Source organism: Crinia signifera, chromosome 8 (assembly GCF_055691185.1).
Source record: "Crinia signifera chromosome 8, ASM5569118v1, whole genome shotgun sequence".
NCBI classification, from domain to species: domain Eukaryota; kingdom Metazoa; phylum Chordata; class Amphibia; order Anura; family Myobatrachidae; genus Crinia; species Crinia signifera.
Genome location: NC_139224.1, coordinates 156034474 through 156054262, shown reverse-complemented (window position 1 = coordinate 156054262; position 19789 = coordinate 156034474). Strand labels below are relative to the sequence as shown.

The following is a 19789-nucleotide window of genomic DNA, read 5'->3' as shown; positions in this document are numbered from 1 at the left end:
GAGGTCGAATCTTACAGACCTATCTCCCTACTCACTAATGATGTCAAAACTCTGTCGAAGGTGCTATCAAAAAGATTGAATCAAGTACTGGGCGAGGTTATATACAGCGATCAAGCGGGGTTCATGCCGGGTAGATCCACAACCACTAATTTAAGGCGGATGTTTTTACATCTACAGGCCCATCGAGATGAGATGCAGGATGCGGCCGTAATCTCACTGGATGCGGCCAAAGCTTTTGATACAATAGAGTGGAGCTACCTGTGGGAAACCCTGGAATGGATAGGGGTCGGCCCAGTCTTTATTAATTGGATAAAATTATTATATCAATCCCCAGTTGCCAGAGTCTCCGTAAATAACTACATTTCCCCCCAATTCAAAATAGGTAGAGGCACACGGCAGGGATGCCCGCTGTCCCCTGGTCTCTTTGCCATTGCCGTAGAGCCCCTGGCATGCCTGATGAGAGAAAGCCCAGACATTCGAGGGCTTACAATTGACGAGAAGGAGGACCGGGTCGCCTTATATGCCGATGACATCCTCCTTTTTGTACAAAACCAGGTGGAGGCAATATCGGTGGTGGTAGGGATGGTAGAGAGATTCGGGGGATATTCGGGCCTCAGAATAAATTGGGCAAAGTCATGTATCTTGCCTTTACAGAGCCAGCGTCCACTGTCGAGCACGGCTGTGGCACCTTTGAGAAGGGTCCAGGAATTTAAGTATCTAGGCATACTGGGAACTCAGGGAATAGACCCCGATACACCTATTAACAAGGCAAGAGCCCTTACAGAACTGAATAAGTTACAGCTTAGGAAGACCTGGAATGAGAAGGGAATAAAATCTGTTGGCCAATTGTACCTCAACCTGGAATTCAGATCCTTTCAGTCATTAAAACTTCAGTTATCCCTCCCAAATAAATATTTGTTTAGCTATATACAGCTGAGACATGCCTGCAATGCTCAATTCGTTCAGGACGGGCCCAGGATAGAATTATCATTAACCAAAAAATTGTTAACGAAATGTTCAAATAAACATGAAGTATCCTATCTATACAAGTCCTTGAGCCAGGAAATCCAAAAGGATAACCTATTAGAATTAAAGACTGCATGGGAGATGGACATTGGACCCATCTCGGCTGAACAATGGCAGGAGGCCCTGGAAAATGTATGTCTAGCAACTAATCAAATCAGCAGGCAACAGTCTCAGCTGTACATAGTTCACAGAACATATATGACAGCCGAACTGCTATATAGGATAGGAGGTAGGGAAGATGCGAAATGTCCAAAATGTACAACTAGCCCAGGAACATTCATGCATTTAATACGGGAATGCCCTAAAATAGCAGAATTCTGGGAATTAGTAATTAAAGAATTGGAGGATAGGGGGATCCCTAAGGAAAGTTGTACACCAGTAGCTTGTCTGCTGGCAATAATCGAGAGAGGATTCATGGACAGATATCTTAGACAGTTTACCATAATTGCTTTGACTCTGGCAAAGATATGTATAGCCAGGAAATGGCTCGCTAAAGAAAGCCCCGAGATTAGGGATGCCAATCCCGGGGCATTTTTTCAATCCCGGGATCCGGGATTGAAAAATGCTCAATCCCGGGATTCCCGGGATCCCGGGATTGGCATCCCCAGCAAAAAAAAAACATTTTTAGCATAGTACCCACCCCGGCCGACCCGCACATCTACTTACATTAGGGTGCGGGCGGGCGGCCGGGAGTGGGTTTGGAGGTACACGGTGCCTCCCGGCAAGTGCACCTCCATAGAAGACGGCAGGCGGGCGGCGGAGACGAGGCTGGCAGGCGGAGGCGGGCAGGCGGGCGGAGTCAGGCCGGCGTGCTGTCGGGCGGCGGAGAAGAGGCGGGCAGGCGGAGGCAGGCCGGCGGTCACTGGTGACGTGTGGCCTGCGCAGCGTGACCTCTACTGTCACGCTACGCAGGCCGCACGCCGGGTCAGGTTACGGGAACAGCCGGGCAGCGTCTGAGCTAGTGCTCAGACGCTGCCCGGCATTAGACTGCGCATGCGCAGTCTAATCCCGAAATCCCGGGATTGGATTCTCCAATCCCGGGATTGAAATCCCGGACTTTTTTAGGCCAAATCCCGGGATCCCGTCGATCCCGATCCCGGGATTGGCCACACTACCCGAGATAGAGGTCTGGAAAGCCCTGATGGACGCGACCATGTCCCACGAAAAATTCACTTACCTGGCAAGAGGGTCCGTAGCAACATATCATAAGATATGGAGCAACTGGAAGGTGTAAGAGGGATAAATTTATTATGTATAGCCCACCACATAAATAGGGTGAAAGGAGGGCAACATAAAGGGTCGCAGGAGATTGAAGTAATTTTTTTTATAGCGCAATCCTCCACAACTTTAGGGTTTTTCTCACCTTTTGAGGAGGAGCCTTATAGATAATTGTTCTTAGTTTGGAACTCCCTCGAAGCTGGAATTCGATAGGAACTGCCGTAATGGATGATAATGGAGGGTAGAGGAATGCCGATCTAAAAAAGTGTGAATCGCATGGTGCGCTCCACGGTTGCCGACCAAAAGGAGGGAAATAAAGGCACACTAAATAACTCACTGCTAAATTAATACACGAGGAAGATAGAAGAAGGCAAATATTTAAAGAAGCACATACATATTATAATTTAAACTTGTTTATTATTCAATAACTGCAACACAGGAGAGAAAGAAATAGACACAATACAAGACACTAAAACACTAATATATGTAAATAAAAGCAAAGCACAACGGCGTGTAGTATAGAGAAGTTAAAATAAATACAGAGGACGGATAATGGTGTAGCGCAGCTTGCGATAATGAAAGGGAGGTTTGTTAAGACTTATTATATGGTACTGTATAAAATGTATCTTACTGCTGATCACAGACTATTTTTTTAAAAGGTACATACTCCTGCATCCTATCTATTTTATGATGTATGTTAAAAGTAAAAAAATAAAATAAAGTTGAAATTAAAAAAAAAAACATCTGTATCCACTGCATCATACTATGTAATGCGACCAATCAGATGTCCCTCCCACCAGCTCCAGTCTCCTCACATATTTCTGTACAGAACCCTCTTCCCATACACCTAATGCAGCATACAGGGGCTCAGTGAAGGTGGCAGTGTAGGTGTGTAAGTGTCTGATCATGTCACTCACAGAATAAAAGGACAGCTGTCCTGCCTCATAATCCAGATACACCCTCACTCTATCATAGGGAATACTGCCAGGTAATGGGATATCCTTCCCATCATGTATCACTGAATACTCATCAGTCTCTCTATCCAAGCACCAAGACTTGTTATTACGTCCAACTATTGCCTGATCCCCTCTCCTGTCTATACTGGGATAACACATCCCCACACACCAGCTCTCTGACTTACTGACATCCACATCCCAGTAATGTCGCCCTGAGGAGAATCCCCTGGTGCTTAACACCTGAGGCTCATCCTGGAATCTCTCTGGTGTCTCTGGCTTTTTCTGTTTTATTGAAGACCTGGCTGCAGTTTTCATGTCACCTGATATAATTATATTTTTTCCAGCTGTGTTTACATCCAGTGATATGTCTTCTGGTGTCTGCACATAGAAGCATACATTTATTCCTGTTATTATATCAGATAATGTTTGTAATTTCACTGAGAGGAGACCCACATCCAGATCTCCCACTTGATGGTCATGCTCAATCTCTCCTGTACTCCCTTTCTCAACGCCCTCCTTCTCCTTGTTCTCCTCTGTGCCTCCCTCCACCACCATCTCCTCCTCGGTCTCTTCACTATCCTGTTTTTGGTCAATAGTCATTGGATCAGTCATGGAACATGGCTCCTCTGTATCATACAAGTCACCTGTGTCTGGTTCCTGTAAGACAGTCATTGGATCAGACATGTTACACAGCTCCTCAATCTGACACATCTTCCTGGCAATCTCATCCTTCTTCATTTCCAGCTGCTGAATCAGATCGGAGACTGAGAGTGAAACATTCTCTTCCTGCCTAGAGATCTCATTCAGCACTCTCTTCTCTAGGACCTTCAGCTGTCTCCTGATGTTTCTAAACAGGGCAGTGATTGTCTCTGTTGAACCAGCTGCATTTTTCTGAGCTTCACACTTGCGTTTCTGCAGACTCTGGATACTTTTCTCAGTCTCGTCTCTATTTCTGGTCAGTTTCTGCAGAACATTTCTCAGTTTCTCCTTCTTCTTCTCAGAGGCCTCACCCAGCATCTCCACCACGTGCCCCCGATGCTCTCCGGCCAAACTGCAGGACACACAGATACAGACATTGTCCTCAGTGCAGAAATACTTCAAGATCTCTTTATGGAGGGAACATGTTCTCTTCTCCAAGGAAGTGGTGGGATCAACCAAGACATGTTCTGCTGACTTGTTGTGTGTCCTCCAATGTATATCACAGAGAGAAGCTTCACACTTCAGACAGACTTTAAGAACAGGTACTTGAGAGTGGACACAATAAGTGCAGAACATCCCAGTTCCCTCTTCTGGAATAGAGCGTACACGTTCTGCTATATTGCAGAGCTTTCTGTTTATCTCTAGTGCAGGACGATCCAGATACTCTGCTCTGCATTCTGGACAGGTAAAAACTGTAGTCCCTTCCTGTGTATCCAGCACACGATCAATACAGGCCCGGCAGAAGTTGTGTCCACATCTCAGGGTGACAGGATCTGTATAAATGTTCAGGCAGATGGAACAGTCCAGCTCCCGTCTCAGATCAGCAGACGCCATCGCTGGTAGCAGAAGAGAGAAATGAAAGTGAGTCTCAGACACTCAGAAATTAGAGGTCTCATAGGGGAAAGCCAATTGCCATCCCATTTAGCCCTAATGTTCATCCAAAAGTGCTCTCTACCCTATGGGGTAGTGAACACCTTTGAGCAAGATCCTGCCACCATAAAGTGCAAGATTGAATTCTCCCCATATCCTCAACAGAGGAAGGGAGATGTACCAAGCATTGTAGAGAGATAAAGTGGAGAAGTTTCCCAAAATAACCAATCGGCTTCAGGCATTTCATAGACTGTGCTAGAATTGACAGATGCGGATTGGTGGATTTGGACAACATTTCCACATTACCTCTCTCCAAGGCTAAATATATCTCCACCTGGGTGGGGTAAAACTTCCATATCAGGTAATACCTACAGGCAAAGCTAACCCATAAAGGGACAACATATAGAAGAATCTACTGAACGGGGATTAGGCAAAAGCTACTTAAATCAAAAAAACAGTAAAATAATTTGTTACGATTCTTCAATAATAATTTTTAATAACTAAAAATGGTTTGGTCTATTAAACATGTGGATTTTATGGACCTACTATATTTAGAATATTGGGAAATGAAAGCTATCTTCACATTTTCGTAAAGTTATAAAACAAGTAGCGGGGCTCCGATTAGATCATCGGCTAACGGAATGGATTTCCGGATGAGCTAAATGAGTTTGAAAGGGGATCAATGTAGGATGGCTGATCGGAGGCATGTGTGTGAGAAGTATTGTGGATGTTATGAAGGTCCCTTAATCCACTGGGACTTTTGTGATTAATACGTGTAAGAGGAGCGGTCATTGCCGGAATGCACTTCGCCCTGGAAGACCTCAGCCAACCGCAACTGCAACCCATGGACCAGGGGTTACCACATGCATACAAGTTCCAAATGGCCACTAATGTGTTGGTTTAGACAAGAACACTTTGTAGGGAGGCCATGTACTTGGATATTATGGGTGAGCAGCTGTTTATAAACCTCCATTCACAAAGAAGAATGCAGCCGGTGTAAAGAACGCAAACACTGGAGAGTGGACCAATGGCAGCGAGTGTTATGGAGTGACAAATCACTTTGCAGATCAGGAGGAGGTGTTTAACGATTACCAGAAGAGTGTACAGTTCCTACAGTATAGAATGGAGGTGGTGGGGTTACGATGTAGGGCATAGGTCCACTAGTTCTACTGCATGGTCACATTTAGTGCTATTTTTGTAGGAAAATAGTTTCAGGAACTGTGGGCGGTGCAGAAGTGGGCGGTGCTGTGGGTGGAGCTACCAAATGGACAGGGTATTAACTTTTTTTTTAACACATAATTCCCTTAGCAGTGCCATAACAATGCCCCACAGCCAGTAGTGCAAGTCTAAAAAAAACAGTCAGCGGTACGGTGTAAGAATTTCCCAGCAGCACTGCAACTCAATGCTGTTGCTGCTGCTGTCGGGGAGTGGAGAGTCCGGTAACCCCCTGCTGTCTGTTTCCTCCGCCACTGCCCTTCTGAGGGGAGCGCATCTGTCCTTCCCCTCACTGTGTCCCTGTGACTGGGCTGTCGGCCAATCAAAGTTTTTGGGCCAGCTCCTGCTTGGCTGCTGGCCCGTGAGCTCTGAGTGGCTGCCTGCCCATGAGCCAATCAGGAGCCAGCCCGCAAGCTTTGATTGGCTGACGGCCCAGTCACAAGGACACAGTGAGGGGAAGCAGAGACATGCAATGCGCTCTCCTCCCATCCCCTCAAAAGGGAAGCGGCAGCCATGTCACTTCACCTGGTGCAGGAGGAGACAGACAGCAGGGCAGGTCGCAGAGGTTCCAGAACGCCGTTCCTGATGATGTAATTTTGGAGAAAAAAAAAAAGGAGTTTCAGGAATGGCATTCCGGGGCTTTCTGACCCAAAAATGTCCCTGGTCACATTACCTCTAAGTAGTATAGAGATGTTCGCTATAACTCTGTGCTCCCTACATTGTGGCAGTTCTATGACAATGTCACCTTTCATGTTTCCATGGTGACGCTGGACTCATATACAGAAAATACGATAACCTGCAAAGAACTGGCCAGCTCAGAATCCAAATTTTAACCCCATTTAGTGGTCAATCCTATTTGGTGCGGATGATTCGCGAGTGCGAATAATAACGGCACCAAGTGCACTGTACAGCAGGCTGAATTTGCTTAAAAGCGCTCGCACCTCCATAGGGGTATGAGCAATTGTAAGCGAATTCGGCCCAGTGAAGGGTGTGAGATCGGGCTGAATCGGGTGCCGTTGCCTTGCACCCTTCAGACCTATTATCGACCCATGAGTTTGAATTAAAAAGACAGGTGCGTTCTAGGCCGACTCGACCTTCTTCAATGTTACAGTTAGGCCGGGATGAATCAACGCTTACCGCTGCGCTGACATCCCGTTTTCGAGGCTTTTGTCCTTCTTCCTGATGTATCAATAATGTTTTATGTTTTTAATGTCGGCATTTTTAAAGTCTCGCAGTGGTTCAGCAGCGAAGTATACTTACATTGGTCTGAATGTAACCTGACGTCCTGTGAAATGTATAAAAAGTTGTGATGCCCTTTGTTGTTTCGCCAAGTTTGACTGGCGGTGTTGGTCTGGAGAGGAGGCGGAATCTGGGTGTAAGTTGGGTGTGTGTGGGGGGAAACATATCCCCCGGGTGCCTGAGCCAAGGGACAGCTACTTCGACGTGTGGGTGTCTGACCAGGGGCAGGAGGTCAGGATGCAAGACCTCTGCTGCCGGGAGCCTGAGCGGGTAGTGAGGCGGCATGCTGCGAGAGGTAGGGAGTGTGGGACCGGCGCCGGGTGTCAGACAGGGGTCTGAGCAATCTCCTGAAGGCTGGAGGGAGGAAGCAGTGCACGACTGCTGTCGGGTGTCGAGGGAGAACAGACACAAAAAAAAAATACGTAAAAATATCGGAGGAGGGCACAGTATACGCTGTCCAGAAAAAAAGAATACATAAAGAGGAAAGTCCCGCAAAACGGATGTGATACAGGCACAAAAAAAAACAGGTAACACCCACGAATATTGATACATCCCGGCCTTAGTCGCTGTACTACAAGACAAAACGGCAAAACCTACCACCGGCTGTTGTCCAGGAACTTGTAGGCCGTGTGCATAGAAGGGAGTCTGCAGTGGTCGCTGCACCTGGAGGACCTGCAAAATACATTCATCTATTTACTGTCAATGTCCACTCATTTTGTCTACATAGTGGCCCTTATTCTGGTCTGTGCGCTCCCCCGTGTGTTCGCACGGGGGAGCAATGTTGAGCATCTGCGCATGTGCAGATGCTTGGTGCGAGCGGGCATGGTGAACTGCCAGTTGGCTGTCCTGTTCGCACCTAGCAGTGCGGGCGGGGTTCAGTGGTGAGGGGTCGTGCCCATGGGAATGCCCAGCGTTTCTGACCAGGAATCATTTGTTATTGGGAGCCAATTAACTTAACAAGATAATTTTTGGTACTTGTTTCCTAGCACGGCGCCACCGATTTTAATTGTATGCAATGCAAAAATCAGGTCAATCGCATCGCATGCAACCAAATTGCATGCAATGCGATTGACCCGACCGAGCCGATTTTTTACATTGGAACCAATGTTAAATGGTCTCTAAGACCCGATTTTACATTGGCCCCGATGTTAAATGCCCCCCAGACCCCGTTTTACATTGTATTGCCCCCCCCCTGTTAACGCCACGATCAACGTGAACCCGAAGCGTGGTTAGCACAGCGAGCCCGCATAGGGGTGGCGAAGCACGTCCTCCAACCTTTTCATACCCCCACTATCCACGTCGGCTTGGAGTTGATTTTATATAGTGTGGCGAGCGCATCGAGCCACCGAGCCCGAAGCGCAGCGAGCCCTGCGAGGGGACGCACATAACTTCAGACGTATTACGCGTCCGCTTGCCACGCTTCACGGAGTGGAAGCTACACGGCCACCTACCCCATCCCCACTTGTCATTTTATTATCTATCTGTTTAATTAATAAAACCTCTTATATCACCCACATCATATTGTCTTCACCATAAGTTTAGATCCTACCTAGGGTTACATCATAGGTCATACTAAGAAGTGCTCCCAGATCACACCGGCTGTGTGAGCACTTCAGAAGGTGAGCGCAGCACCCCCCTGCCTGCATGGTGAGGAGTTTGTATAACCATGGCCTCAGTGCTGAGAGGCAGTAATGCTGTATGTGTATATTCAGAGATACGGGGCAGCACGGTGACATAAGGTGCCCACACACGGTGCTATTTTATCTTACCATGTGGCTCCCATGTACATCATATTGCAAATAGCATGTGCAGCAGGTACTTTGATCATAGCTCCCAACATGTTCCATGCCAGGAGGGGCACAATGCTCTGCCCCTGGGCTTCCCTCGGAATGTTTGAATGCCATCACCAGGTGGGTGTGGATCGCATTGTCGACAGCACTTAGGTCAACAGGTGTCTAGGTCAACATGTTTTTTTTTCTTTCTGTTTTTTTGACCCAAATGTCGACAGTCGACATGGACACAGTTGGAAGTCAACCGCAGCCGCTCGCTATGCTAGTGATGCTTCGGGTACACTATTTTATTCTCCAACCACGCCCTAGTGGATGGTAGGGCATGAAATACGGCCTGTCGGCACATGTCGGCTCAAAAAAAAACAGTAAAAATAACCATGTCGACCTAGACACCTGTCGACCTAAGTGCGGTTGACAATACGACCATATTGGTGATGGTGACCACGCAGGTGATGGTAATCATGTATTTAGAGGGAAGTCCAGAAACAGAGCATTGTGTCCCTCCTGGAGAGGGTCATGTTGGGGGTATGCTTTTGAGATCTAGTCCAAAATGCACGTATGGGCACCAATAGTGCTTAGTATTAGCAGTAAGGTCATGAGTTTAAGTCCTTGGACTATCGGTGACAAGTTTGTATGTTATCCCTGTGTTTGTGTCGGTTTCCACTGGGCACTACAGTTACCTCAGGGTTGCCTACCTGGCCCTCTCCATGAGGAAGAAAATACTCTGTTCCTGGTCTTCCCTGGTAATATATGATTACCAGCACATGTGGTAAACCACCGTTCTTATAGCTCCCCACAGGTGATGGCAATCATACATTACCAGGGAAGTCCAGGAACAGAGCATGTTCTCCCTCATGGAGAGGGTCAGGTAGGAAACACTGAGGTAACTGTACAGCACAGCAGCAGTGTGGAGGCTCCCACATTGCAGAGTACACATCACACCCACCCCCCGATTACTCCTGTCCCTGCTTTCTTCAACCCTTGGTGCAAGTGACCTCCATAAATAAAGACACCTACCTGTACTTATGTTACATATTATTTATATGGCACCATCAGATTACAGGGAACCCCTCCCCCCTAATCACCACTCTCATGTGATACCTGTTCCCCAAGTCACCCCACTTATTTCTGTAAGCCAGCACCAGTCTCCCTGACCTCCATGAGCCAATTCTCCCACCTGCTTCTTTATTCCTGCTTCCACCATTAGGGGCGCATTTATCATTCTATAGCGATCCCGGCGTGATGACAATGCCGGGCATCGCATTGCGGTATCATCTGATACCGCAGGAATTTATCATTCTGGGGGCGCAGGGACAGGGCTCCGATAGGAGCCCTTCCCTGCGAAGCCCTAACCCGGAAGCCGGAGAGTCAGCGCATGCACGGTTATGCGCTGACCCCCGCCGACCTTTCTGACCGCATTGCCCTGCTCGGGCAGTGCGAAGTGTAGCCATAGGCTACAATGGGCTATCGCCACATTAGAATGGCGATAGCCCAGGGGTGCGATGCCGGGCTGCCCGATGTTGATGCATCGGGCAGCTTCGCATCCCCCATAGAAACCTATGGGGGATGCGGCCGGCGTCGCTGCAGGGGGGCTGCAGCTGCGGTCCCCTTTAATACATTTCAGGGATACATAATATTACATTTCATAGACTTTAGTAGAATTGACAGAAGCGGATTGGTGGATTTGGACAACATTTCCACATTCCCTCTCTCCAAAGCTAGATATATCTCCACCTGGGTGGGGTAAAACTTCCATATCAGGTAATACCTACAGGCACAGTAACCCATAAAGGGACAACATATAGAAGAATGTACTGAACGGGGATTAGGCAAAAGCTACTTAATCAAATTACAGTAAAATCATTTGTTAAGTTCTTCAATAATTATTTTTGATAACTAAAAGGGGATTTTTGTAAGAACTTACCATTCAAACCCCTTTCTCTGAGTCCAGTCCGGTGACACAGCTCCACCTTGGGATGTAGAAGGGTCCGCAGGAGCCAAGGCACCTATAGCTGAAACTTTTCCTCTGGCTGCAGGCTCCTCCCCTTCTGCATCCCATCATGCTTCAGTTCATCTTAAAAAGAACAACTCAGTACAATGCCCGACATCTTATATGCACAATCATCTTACCATAACATGACACACATGCACGGCATGACTTACTTAGCGTAGGGGAGGGATCGCTGTGTCACCGGACTGGACTCAGAGAAAGGGGTTCGAACGGTAAGTTCTTACAAAAATCTCCTTTTCTCTTTCATAAAGTCCGGTGACAAGGCTCCACCTTGGGACGTTCACGAGCCGATATTATGGAAGGGTACGCTCAGACTGCCAGTGCTGAAGAGTCTTCCAAACTGCACAAAGCTCAAATATATTTATTGGAAGTCTGGATTCCTGCTTGGACCAGAGACCCTGCCACCGATGGTGAAGGGAAACTGCCCCCCCCCCCCCCCCCGCCCCAACCCCTGAGACTGGCGTTGGTCGTTATGACCACCCAGTCCCAAGCGCAAAGCAAAGTCTCTATGTATTTCCACCAAAATAAGGACTCCTTTGTCTCCTGAGAGAGAAGCAAACTTTCCTGTTTCATGGTCTTTGCATTTCCTGACCAGCAGGATAGAATGTTCCATTGAAAAATTCTGGAATGAAACCTGCCAAATTGAAGCATCTCGAAAGTTGCTACCATCTTGCCCAGGAGTTTCACTCCCTGCCAAACTGTAGGCCTGTGAGTCTGCAGTAACAGTAGGACTAACTGACGGATGTCCTTTGCTTTGGATTCTGGTAGGAAAACCCTGTGTAAATGTCCAGTATTACCCCCAGAAAAAGTAATCTCTGAGATGGAATTAAATGGTATTTGGACATGTTTAGAACCCATCCCATGTCCTGCAAAAACTGTGTTGCTATGGACAGGTTTTCCACCAACTTATACTCCAACTCTGCTTTGAATAGCAGGTTGTCTAAGTATGGGATGATCACAATCCCCCCGAGTCTCAGTGACGCAGCAATTGCTGCCATCACCTTTGTGAATACCCTTGGCGCTGTGGCCAGACCAAAGGGTAGGGCCTGGAATTGTAAATGAGTCTCTCCTATCGCGAAGCGAAGAAGAGACTGATGTTCCTTGCATATTGGTATATGTAGCTATATCCTGGATGTCCACGGATGCTAAAAATTCCCCAGGCTCTATGCTGCCAAGCACTGAGCGGAGAGACTCCATTCAGAAATGATCCACCCATAGGTGTTGATTTAGGGATTTAAGATTTAAAATGGGTCTGACTGACCCGTCTGGTTTGGGTACCAAGAAGAGTATCGAATAAAAACCCTTCTTGTGTTCCTCCTGAGGGACCGGGACCACAACGCCTTTCTCCCAGAGGACCGAGGCTGCTTCCAAAAGAACCGTGGGTTGGCAGAAATCTCTTTGGAGGACTCCCCGATATATATCCGATAACCTGTTGAGACAATGGACAGAACCCAATGGTCGGTTGTTGGAAGGTTCCACTTGTCCCGATACTGCAGGAGGCGACCCCCCACTCTGAGACCAGAACGGGGAGCCTGTACCCCGTCATGCGGAGGATTTATCCTCTCCTTTTGATCCTTGCTTCTTACTGAAGGCCCCAAATCTAGATTTGACAGCCCTACCTTTACCTGCCGGGAATCTATCTCTTCCCATCTGTCCTCTGTTGGAAGCACCGCCACGGAAGGAGGAGCGAAAAGTAGGTTTAAATGCTCCAAACTTAGAACCTAAGGCCTTAGCGGTGGTAGGCAAGAAGGTACTTTGGTACTTATGTAGTAACTGGGCTGCCGATTTTGAAATCGGGTCCATCGCATCGCATCGCACCCGACCAAATCGCATGCGATGCGATGCGATGCGATGGACCCGATTTTTCCATAGGATTCAATGTTAAAATGGACTGAGTCCATTTTAACATGGAATTCAATGGGAAAAAGGGGTCCTTTTCATACCCCTACTATCCAAGTGGGCATGGAGTTGGATATAAACCTGTGGCGAGCGTAGCGAGCCACCGAGCCCGAAGCGTGGCGAGCGTAGCGAGCCCCGCGAGGGGACACAGAATACCGGCCCCTCGCGGGGCTCGCTTCGCTCGCCACGCTTCGGGCTCGGTGGCTCGCTACGCTCGCCACAGGTTTATATCCAACTCCATGCCCACTTGGATAGTAGGGGTATGAAAAGGACCCCTTTTTCCCATTGAATTCCATGTTAAAATGGACTCAGTCCATTTTAACATTGAATCCTATGGAAAAATCGGGTCATCGCATCGCATCGCATCGTATGCGATATCGCATCGCATCGCATCTGATTGTATGCCTTAACTTAAGGCATACAATCAAAAAATCGGCAGCCCAGATACTACATAAGTACCGGTACTTTTACCCCCCGTGGCCTGTTTAATAATGGCTTCCAGTTCAGAGCCAAAAAGCAATTCCCCTTTAAACTCTAGCGTTTCCAGGGCTTTCTTAGATTCACTGTCAGCATCCCAGGCCTTCAGCCAAAGGGCTCGCCTTGCTGACACAGAAGTGGCGGAAACCTTGGATGCCATCTTGGCACCTTCCTCCCCAGCCTCAGTGATGTACTCTGCAGCACACCTGAGCTTTTCTGTCAGGAGATATGCCTTAGAAACAGGCCGCAGCTGATCAGCCAAAGCCTCAGCCCACTTAATCATAGCCTTCGCTACCCAAGCTGAGGCAATAATGGGGCGGAGTGTAAATCCCACTCCCTCAAAAACAGCTTTTAGGCATCCTTCCACTTTCTTATCCACCGGATCTTTAAAGGCTGCACTACCTTGGACTGGTAATGCTGTGGCCTTGGACAGTCTAGCCACCGGTGCATCCACCAACGGGACTTTCTCCCACATTTTTACATGCTCTTCGGGCATGGGATACATATTTGCATATCTCTTGGACATAGACACCTTTTTGTTAGGTAGTTTCCAAGCCTCCCCTAACAAGAGACCATACCAGGGTCTGAAGGGAAAGTAAAAGCTTCTCTGCACATTCTCTTAAAAATGCACTGAGCCTGAATCCTATCTTCCTCTGACAAGTCCAAAGCCTGTCTAACAGCCAGGATAAGATCCTCAATGCCCGGGACTGATGCCTCAGCCTCTTCCCTATGGTCACCAGACAAATCATCTGCACACTAGCAGAGGAGGTGCAACTGAAGGCCGTCTAGAGGAACTATCGGGGGTTTTTGAAATTTTTTCCATGAGTGCATTCATTTTATGCACCCCCTGCGCAGTGTCCTGAATGACTTGCAATAATACGGGGTCCCCTTGCGCGGGAGCAATGGACCCCCAGAATTTTGGGAGGAAAAACTGGGGCCAGGAGACCTGATTAAATTGTCCCTCTGTCTATTTAGTGCCTCAACCCCCAAGGCTGCAGCCCACGCTGGCTCTTGCTCAGACCCCTGGGCATGTGTATTGCCAGACACAGACTTACAAACAGGGCAAGGTTCCCCTTGGTTCATCTGTTCACATGAATATTAAACCCTGCAAAAACTGCAGTTTAAAGACATGTCCTCCGCCCCCCCCCCCCCCTCTACAGCAGCAGCATCATCACCCGTGTCAGTCATGATTAACCCACAGTCCAAAATTTTAGGCAATGTACAAGACAGTATATACTGTTGTACTTAGCTGTCTGCTTGCTGTTCTGTACTTCTCAGCGTCAGCGGGGGTAGCGCTTCCAGGATACTCCAAACTTGTGCGCAGCAACAGGTTCAGCCAGCTTCAGCTCACACAGAAAATGGCGCCAACACATGTGGGAAGGGACCAAGTCCCTGCTTCAGCGGGGTGGGAAGCCTGAATTGGCACCCATTTCACCCTTTAGCCGCTCCCACAATCAAGTCTCCTCACCTCCTTGTGCCTCCCCTCTGCCAGGAAGACTTGGAGCCGTCCGGCTCCGCCGGACACCTGTGACAGCCTTCACTTTCCCGGAGGGATTTCGGGCTGTAAACCCTTCAAAGATGGCAGCCGCCATCGCGGGAGGTCCTTCCCCTTCTGCAAGGAGCTGGATCCGGAGCGCTCCCAGGGCCCAGACAAACCCTGGGGTTAAGCGCTGTGCAGCGGGTGCAGACAGACACCCCTGCACACAGAGCGCTGACAGGACGTGCTTCTGTCAGCCTCTGCTGCGCTGTCAGTGTGATTTGCATCTATTAGAAGCAACACACTGGCGTTAAAAACCTGCACTAACACTATTGTTAATAAAATAAGAAAAACCGAACTATCTTAGTGAAAAGCCAGAATAAAAAAGCCGGCTGCCACAGCAGCCGATCAGCCAAGCACCCACTCCTGTGGGCACCTAAAACAAACTGAAGCATGATGGGATGCAGAAGGGGAGGAGTCTGCAGCCAGAGGAAAAGTTTCAGCTATAGGTGCCTTGGCTCCTGCGGACCCTCCTACATCCCAAGGTGGAGTTGTGTCACCGGACTGGACGAAAGAGAAAAATGGTTTGGTCTATTAAACATTTGTGGATTATATGGATCTATTTAGAATATTGGGAAATGAAAGCTATCTTCACATTTTCGTCAAGTTATAAACGGGTAGCGGGACTCCGATTAGATCAACTGCTAACGGAATGGCTTTCCGGAATGAGCTAAATGAGTTTGAAAGGGGATCAATGTAGGATGGCTGATTGGAGGCATGTGTGTGAGAAGTATTGTGGATGTTATGAAGGTCCCTTAATCCACTGGGACTTTTGTGATTAATACGTGTAAGAGGAGCGGTCATTGCCGGAATGCACTTCGCCCTGGAAGACCTCAGCCAACCGCAACCCATGGACCAGAGAGTGCTAACCAGGGGTTACCACATGCATACAACTTCCAAATGGCCACTAATGTGTTGGTTTTGACAAGAACACTTTGTAGGGAGGCCCATGTACTTGGATATTATGGGTGAGCAGCTGCTTATAAACCTCCATTCACATAGAAGAATGCAGCCAGTGGCGTAACAATAGCTCCTCAGACCCCGCGGTGGCTTGGAGGCGCTAGGTCAGTTTGGGCACTGGGGGTCTGTGGAAGCTATTGCCGGGGGTTAATGGGGCCACGGCTGCATCTGTCGCTGCTGCCAGGGTGCACTCTCCCTCCTTCTCTCCTCCTCACCGCTGCCGCCCAGTCCACTGCTGCCCGCAGGGAATAGCACAGCCTCCTGTTAGAATTTCACATTAAAAATGGCCGCCCCCTCACAGCAGACGGTTATTAAGGATGCTAGAGGAGGCGGCGACCTCCTCTTGCATGCTAAATAACGGTCTGCTTTAAGGTGGTGGCCTTAGCAGGAGGAGTGCCGGGACTGCAAACAGGAGGATCTGCTGGTCCCAGTGGGCAGCAATGGAGCAGGGGTGAAGTGGTGGTGGGGGGGGGGAATAGTGGACCAATGGCAGCGAGTGTTATGGAGTCTATAACCAAAAATGTTGGCCCTGCGCTCACTTAAGGGAGTACCTGAATGATGAATGTTGTAATAAAGTTAGACTGTGATGCTAAAATCAGTTTGATACTGTCTATTATCACTAGGTGGCAGTACTGGTAAACATGTAGTGGCTGAAACATGTAAAAAATCAAATATTTTATTTTATAATATTGGGTGATGTAAAACATACAAGAGCAATTAGTGATAGGGAGGGCCAGTGGGGATATGACACAAGCAGTCTTTGAACTGAGGATGGTGAAGTGGTAAGGAGTCTTGTGTTGCAAGGAGCTGGCATCAACAAGACCACGAGTGTTCTGGAGTGACAAATCACTTTGCAAATGGGTGTGGTATGGGACTCCGACAGTCGGGATCCCGACTGCCCGTACTCAGACAGCATGGCGAGCGCTCGCCGCGCTGCGGGCACGGTAGCACCTATTCTATTCTCCCTCTATGGGGGTCGTGGACCCCCACGAGGGAAAATAGCGAGTGGCTGTCGGGCACCCGGCTGTCTGCGTTTTGATGTCGGGTAAATGACTGTCGGAATCCCGACTGGGAACCCATCCGGCACCCTTGCAGATCAGGAGGAGGTGTTTGTGGAACTGTGTGTGGGGCAGAAGTGGGTGGTGCTGCAGGTGGAGCTACCAAAGGGGTGGGGCATCAACTGTTAGTGCCGACCAGTTACACAATGCCTCCAATACCCGCAGCTAGATACACATATGACCCCAATAGTACCAGATATACATATGTCCCCAATAGTGCCAGATACACACATGCTCCCATGGTGCCAGGTATGCCCCCACAGTACCAGAAACACATATGCCCCCAATGTGTCAGAATTTCCCAGCAGCAGTGCAACTTACTGCTGTTGCTGCTGCTGTTGGGGAGAGGAGAGTCCGGTGACCCCCTGCCGTATGTCTCCTCCTCCGCTGCCACTTCCCTTCGGAGGTGAGCTCATCGCGCTTCTCTCCTTCCCATTACTGTGTCCCTGTGACTGGGCCGGCAGCCAATTAAAGTTCCCGGGCCGGCTCCTGATTAGCTGCCGGCCCGTGAGCTCTGATTGGCTTGCGGGCCAGTAGCCAATCAGGAGCTGGCCAGCGAGCTCTTATTGGCTGATGGCCCAGTCACAGGGACACAGTGACGGGTAGGAGAGCTGCACAAAGCTCCCATCAGAAGGGAAGCAGCAGCCACGTCACTTCGCCAAGTGGAGGAGGAGACAGACAGCAGGGTAGGCCGCAGAGGTCCCGGAGCACTGTGATGTCATTTTGGAAAAGAGCTTCAGGAACGGCGTTCTGGCCCAAAAAAGCCCTGGTCACATTACATCTAAGTAGTATAGAGATGTTCTCTATAACTCTATGCTCCCTATATTGTGGCAGTTCTACGACAATGCCACTTTTCATGTTTCCATGGTGACGCTAGACTCATATACAGAAAATGCAATAACTCGGATGAACTGGCCAGCTCAGAATCCAGATTTTAACCCCACTTAGGGGTCGATCCTATTTGTTGCGATTGATTCGCGAGTGGGAATCATCACGGCACCAAGCGCACTATACTAAAGGCTGAATTCACTTAAAAAGTGCTCGCACCTCCATAGGGGTATGAGCAATTGTAAGCAAAGTTGCCGGCATTTAAATACATGAAAATGGCACCCGAATGGCAGCTCGCGCCCTTATAGGACCTAATAGGATCGAACCGTCAGTTTGAATTAAAGATACAGGTGCGTTCTAGGCCGACTCGACCTTCTTCAATGTCACAGTTAGTCGCTGTACTACAAGACAAAACAGCAAAACCTACCACCGGCTGTTGTCCAGGAACTTGTAGGCCGTGTGCAAAGAAGGGAGTCTGCAGTGGTGGCTGCACCTGGAGGACCTGCAAAATACATTCATCTATTTACTGTCAATGTCCAATCTAGTGTTCATTCTAGCACCCGCCATTTTTGAAAACCCATTCAGTTCCTGTTCCCTGCCTGATGTGTCGCTGTCAGCTGTGGTGTTTCTAACACAGGTCTGGTTTGCATATCACTGCTGATATACAGACCATACTGTGCTAGAAGCACTACAGCAGACATCGACACCCCAGGCAGGGAAGAGGAACTGTATGGGTTTTCAAAGATAGCGGCTGCTAGAATGAACATTACAATCACTTTGTCTACATAGTGGCCCTTATTCTGGTCTGTGCAATCCCCCGTGCATTTGCATGGGGGAGCAATGTTGAGTGTCTGTGCATGTGCAGATGCTTGGTGCGAGCGGGCATGGCGAACTGCCAGATGGCTGTCCTGTTCCCACCTAGCAGTGCGGGTGAGCTGGGGGTACAGCGGCGAGGGATCGTGCCCATGGGAACGCCCAGTGTTTTATGGGCGTTCCCATGAAAATGTTGGGCGTCCCAAGTAAATGCGCCCGTGACCAATGTTCCCTCTAATTTTACGAAGGCTGTGTGCGGCAAAATATTTTGGCTGTGCAACTTTGGAAGGAAATTTTTATTTTTGTTTGTCACTTCTATATATAACTGGAAAACGACGTTCAGCATTTGTGTTTACTTTTCTTCAAAATTATATTAAACATTCAAAACACAGCACATGATGTAGTTAATGGGCTAAACATACATTGATTCTGCAAAAAGGGACCACTGCTTCTTTGTGCGCTCTGTTGTACTGTCTGTGCGCATGCTCGGCGAGTTGTGTGCGCGCGCACACGCGCACAGCTTAGAGGGAACACTGCCCGTGACGTGTGTGGGCAGCTGATGTCAGCGAATGTCTGCTGCCCGTCCGCTTCCCGAAGTATGATGACAAGGGATGACAGCGGGTGGGGGATGCCGGCTATAGAGCCAAGCAGGGGGAGGCTGCATAGGGAGCCGGGCAGGAGGAGGGTGACAGCGGGAGCAGCGTGCCGGGCAGGGAGGATGACGCTGGCTGCCAGGCAGCGGCAGGAGCCGGGAGGAACACAGATAACTTGAAAAAAAAGCCCATACAGAATGACTAGCAAGCCATTGATTGGCTGAGACCTCTCTCAGCCAATCAGCGATTGGCTGAGAGAGGTCTCAGCCAATTAATGGCTTGCTAGTCATTCTGTATGGGCTTTTTTTTTTTTCAAGTTATCTGTGTTCCTCCCGGCTCCTGCTGCTGCCCGGCAGCCAGCGTCATCCTCCCTGGCCGGCACGCTGCTCCCGCTGTCACCCTCCTCCTGCCCGGCTCCCTATGCAGCCTCCCCCTGCTCAGCTCTCTATTAGCCGGCATCCCCCGCCCGCTGATGACCCCCCCGCATGGCTCCCTCCTCCTGCAGCTCCCCGGGGACCGCATATGATAAATCCATGCGATTTATCATATGCAAACCTTGGCACATCAAGTGCCTAATCGTGTGTCCCCCTCCCGGGGAGC

General features: G+C 49.0%; 1 protein-coding gene across 1 annotated transcript; it reads right to left on the bottom strand.

Moving 5' to 3' along the window:
- Positions 1-2641: 2641 nt before the first annotated feature.
- On the bottom strand, positions 2642-5022 carry LOC146026649 (E3 ubiquitin-protein ligase TRIM39-like). The gene has a single exon (XM_083157481.1). It carries the CDS (start codon positions 4731-4733, stop codon positions 3003-3005), a length of 1731 nt encoding a protein of 576 aa, XP_083013607.1. The 5' UTR covers positions 4734-5022; the 3' UTR covers positions 2642-3002.
- Between the last annotated feature and the right edge of the window lie 14767 nt (positions 5023-19789).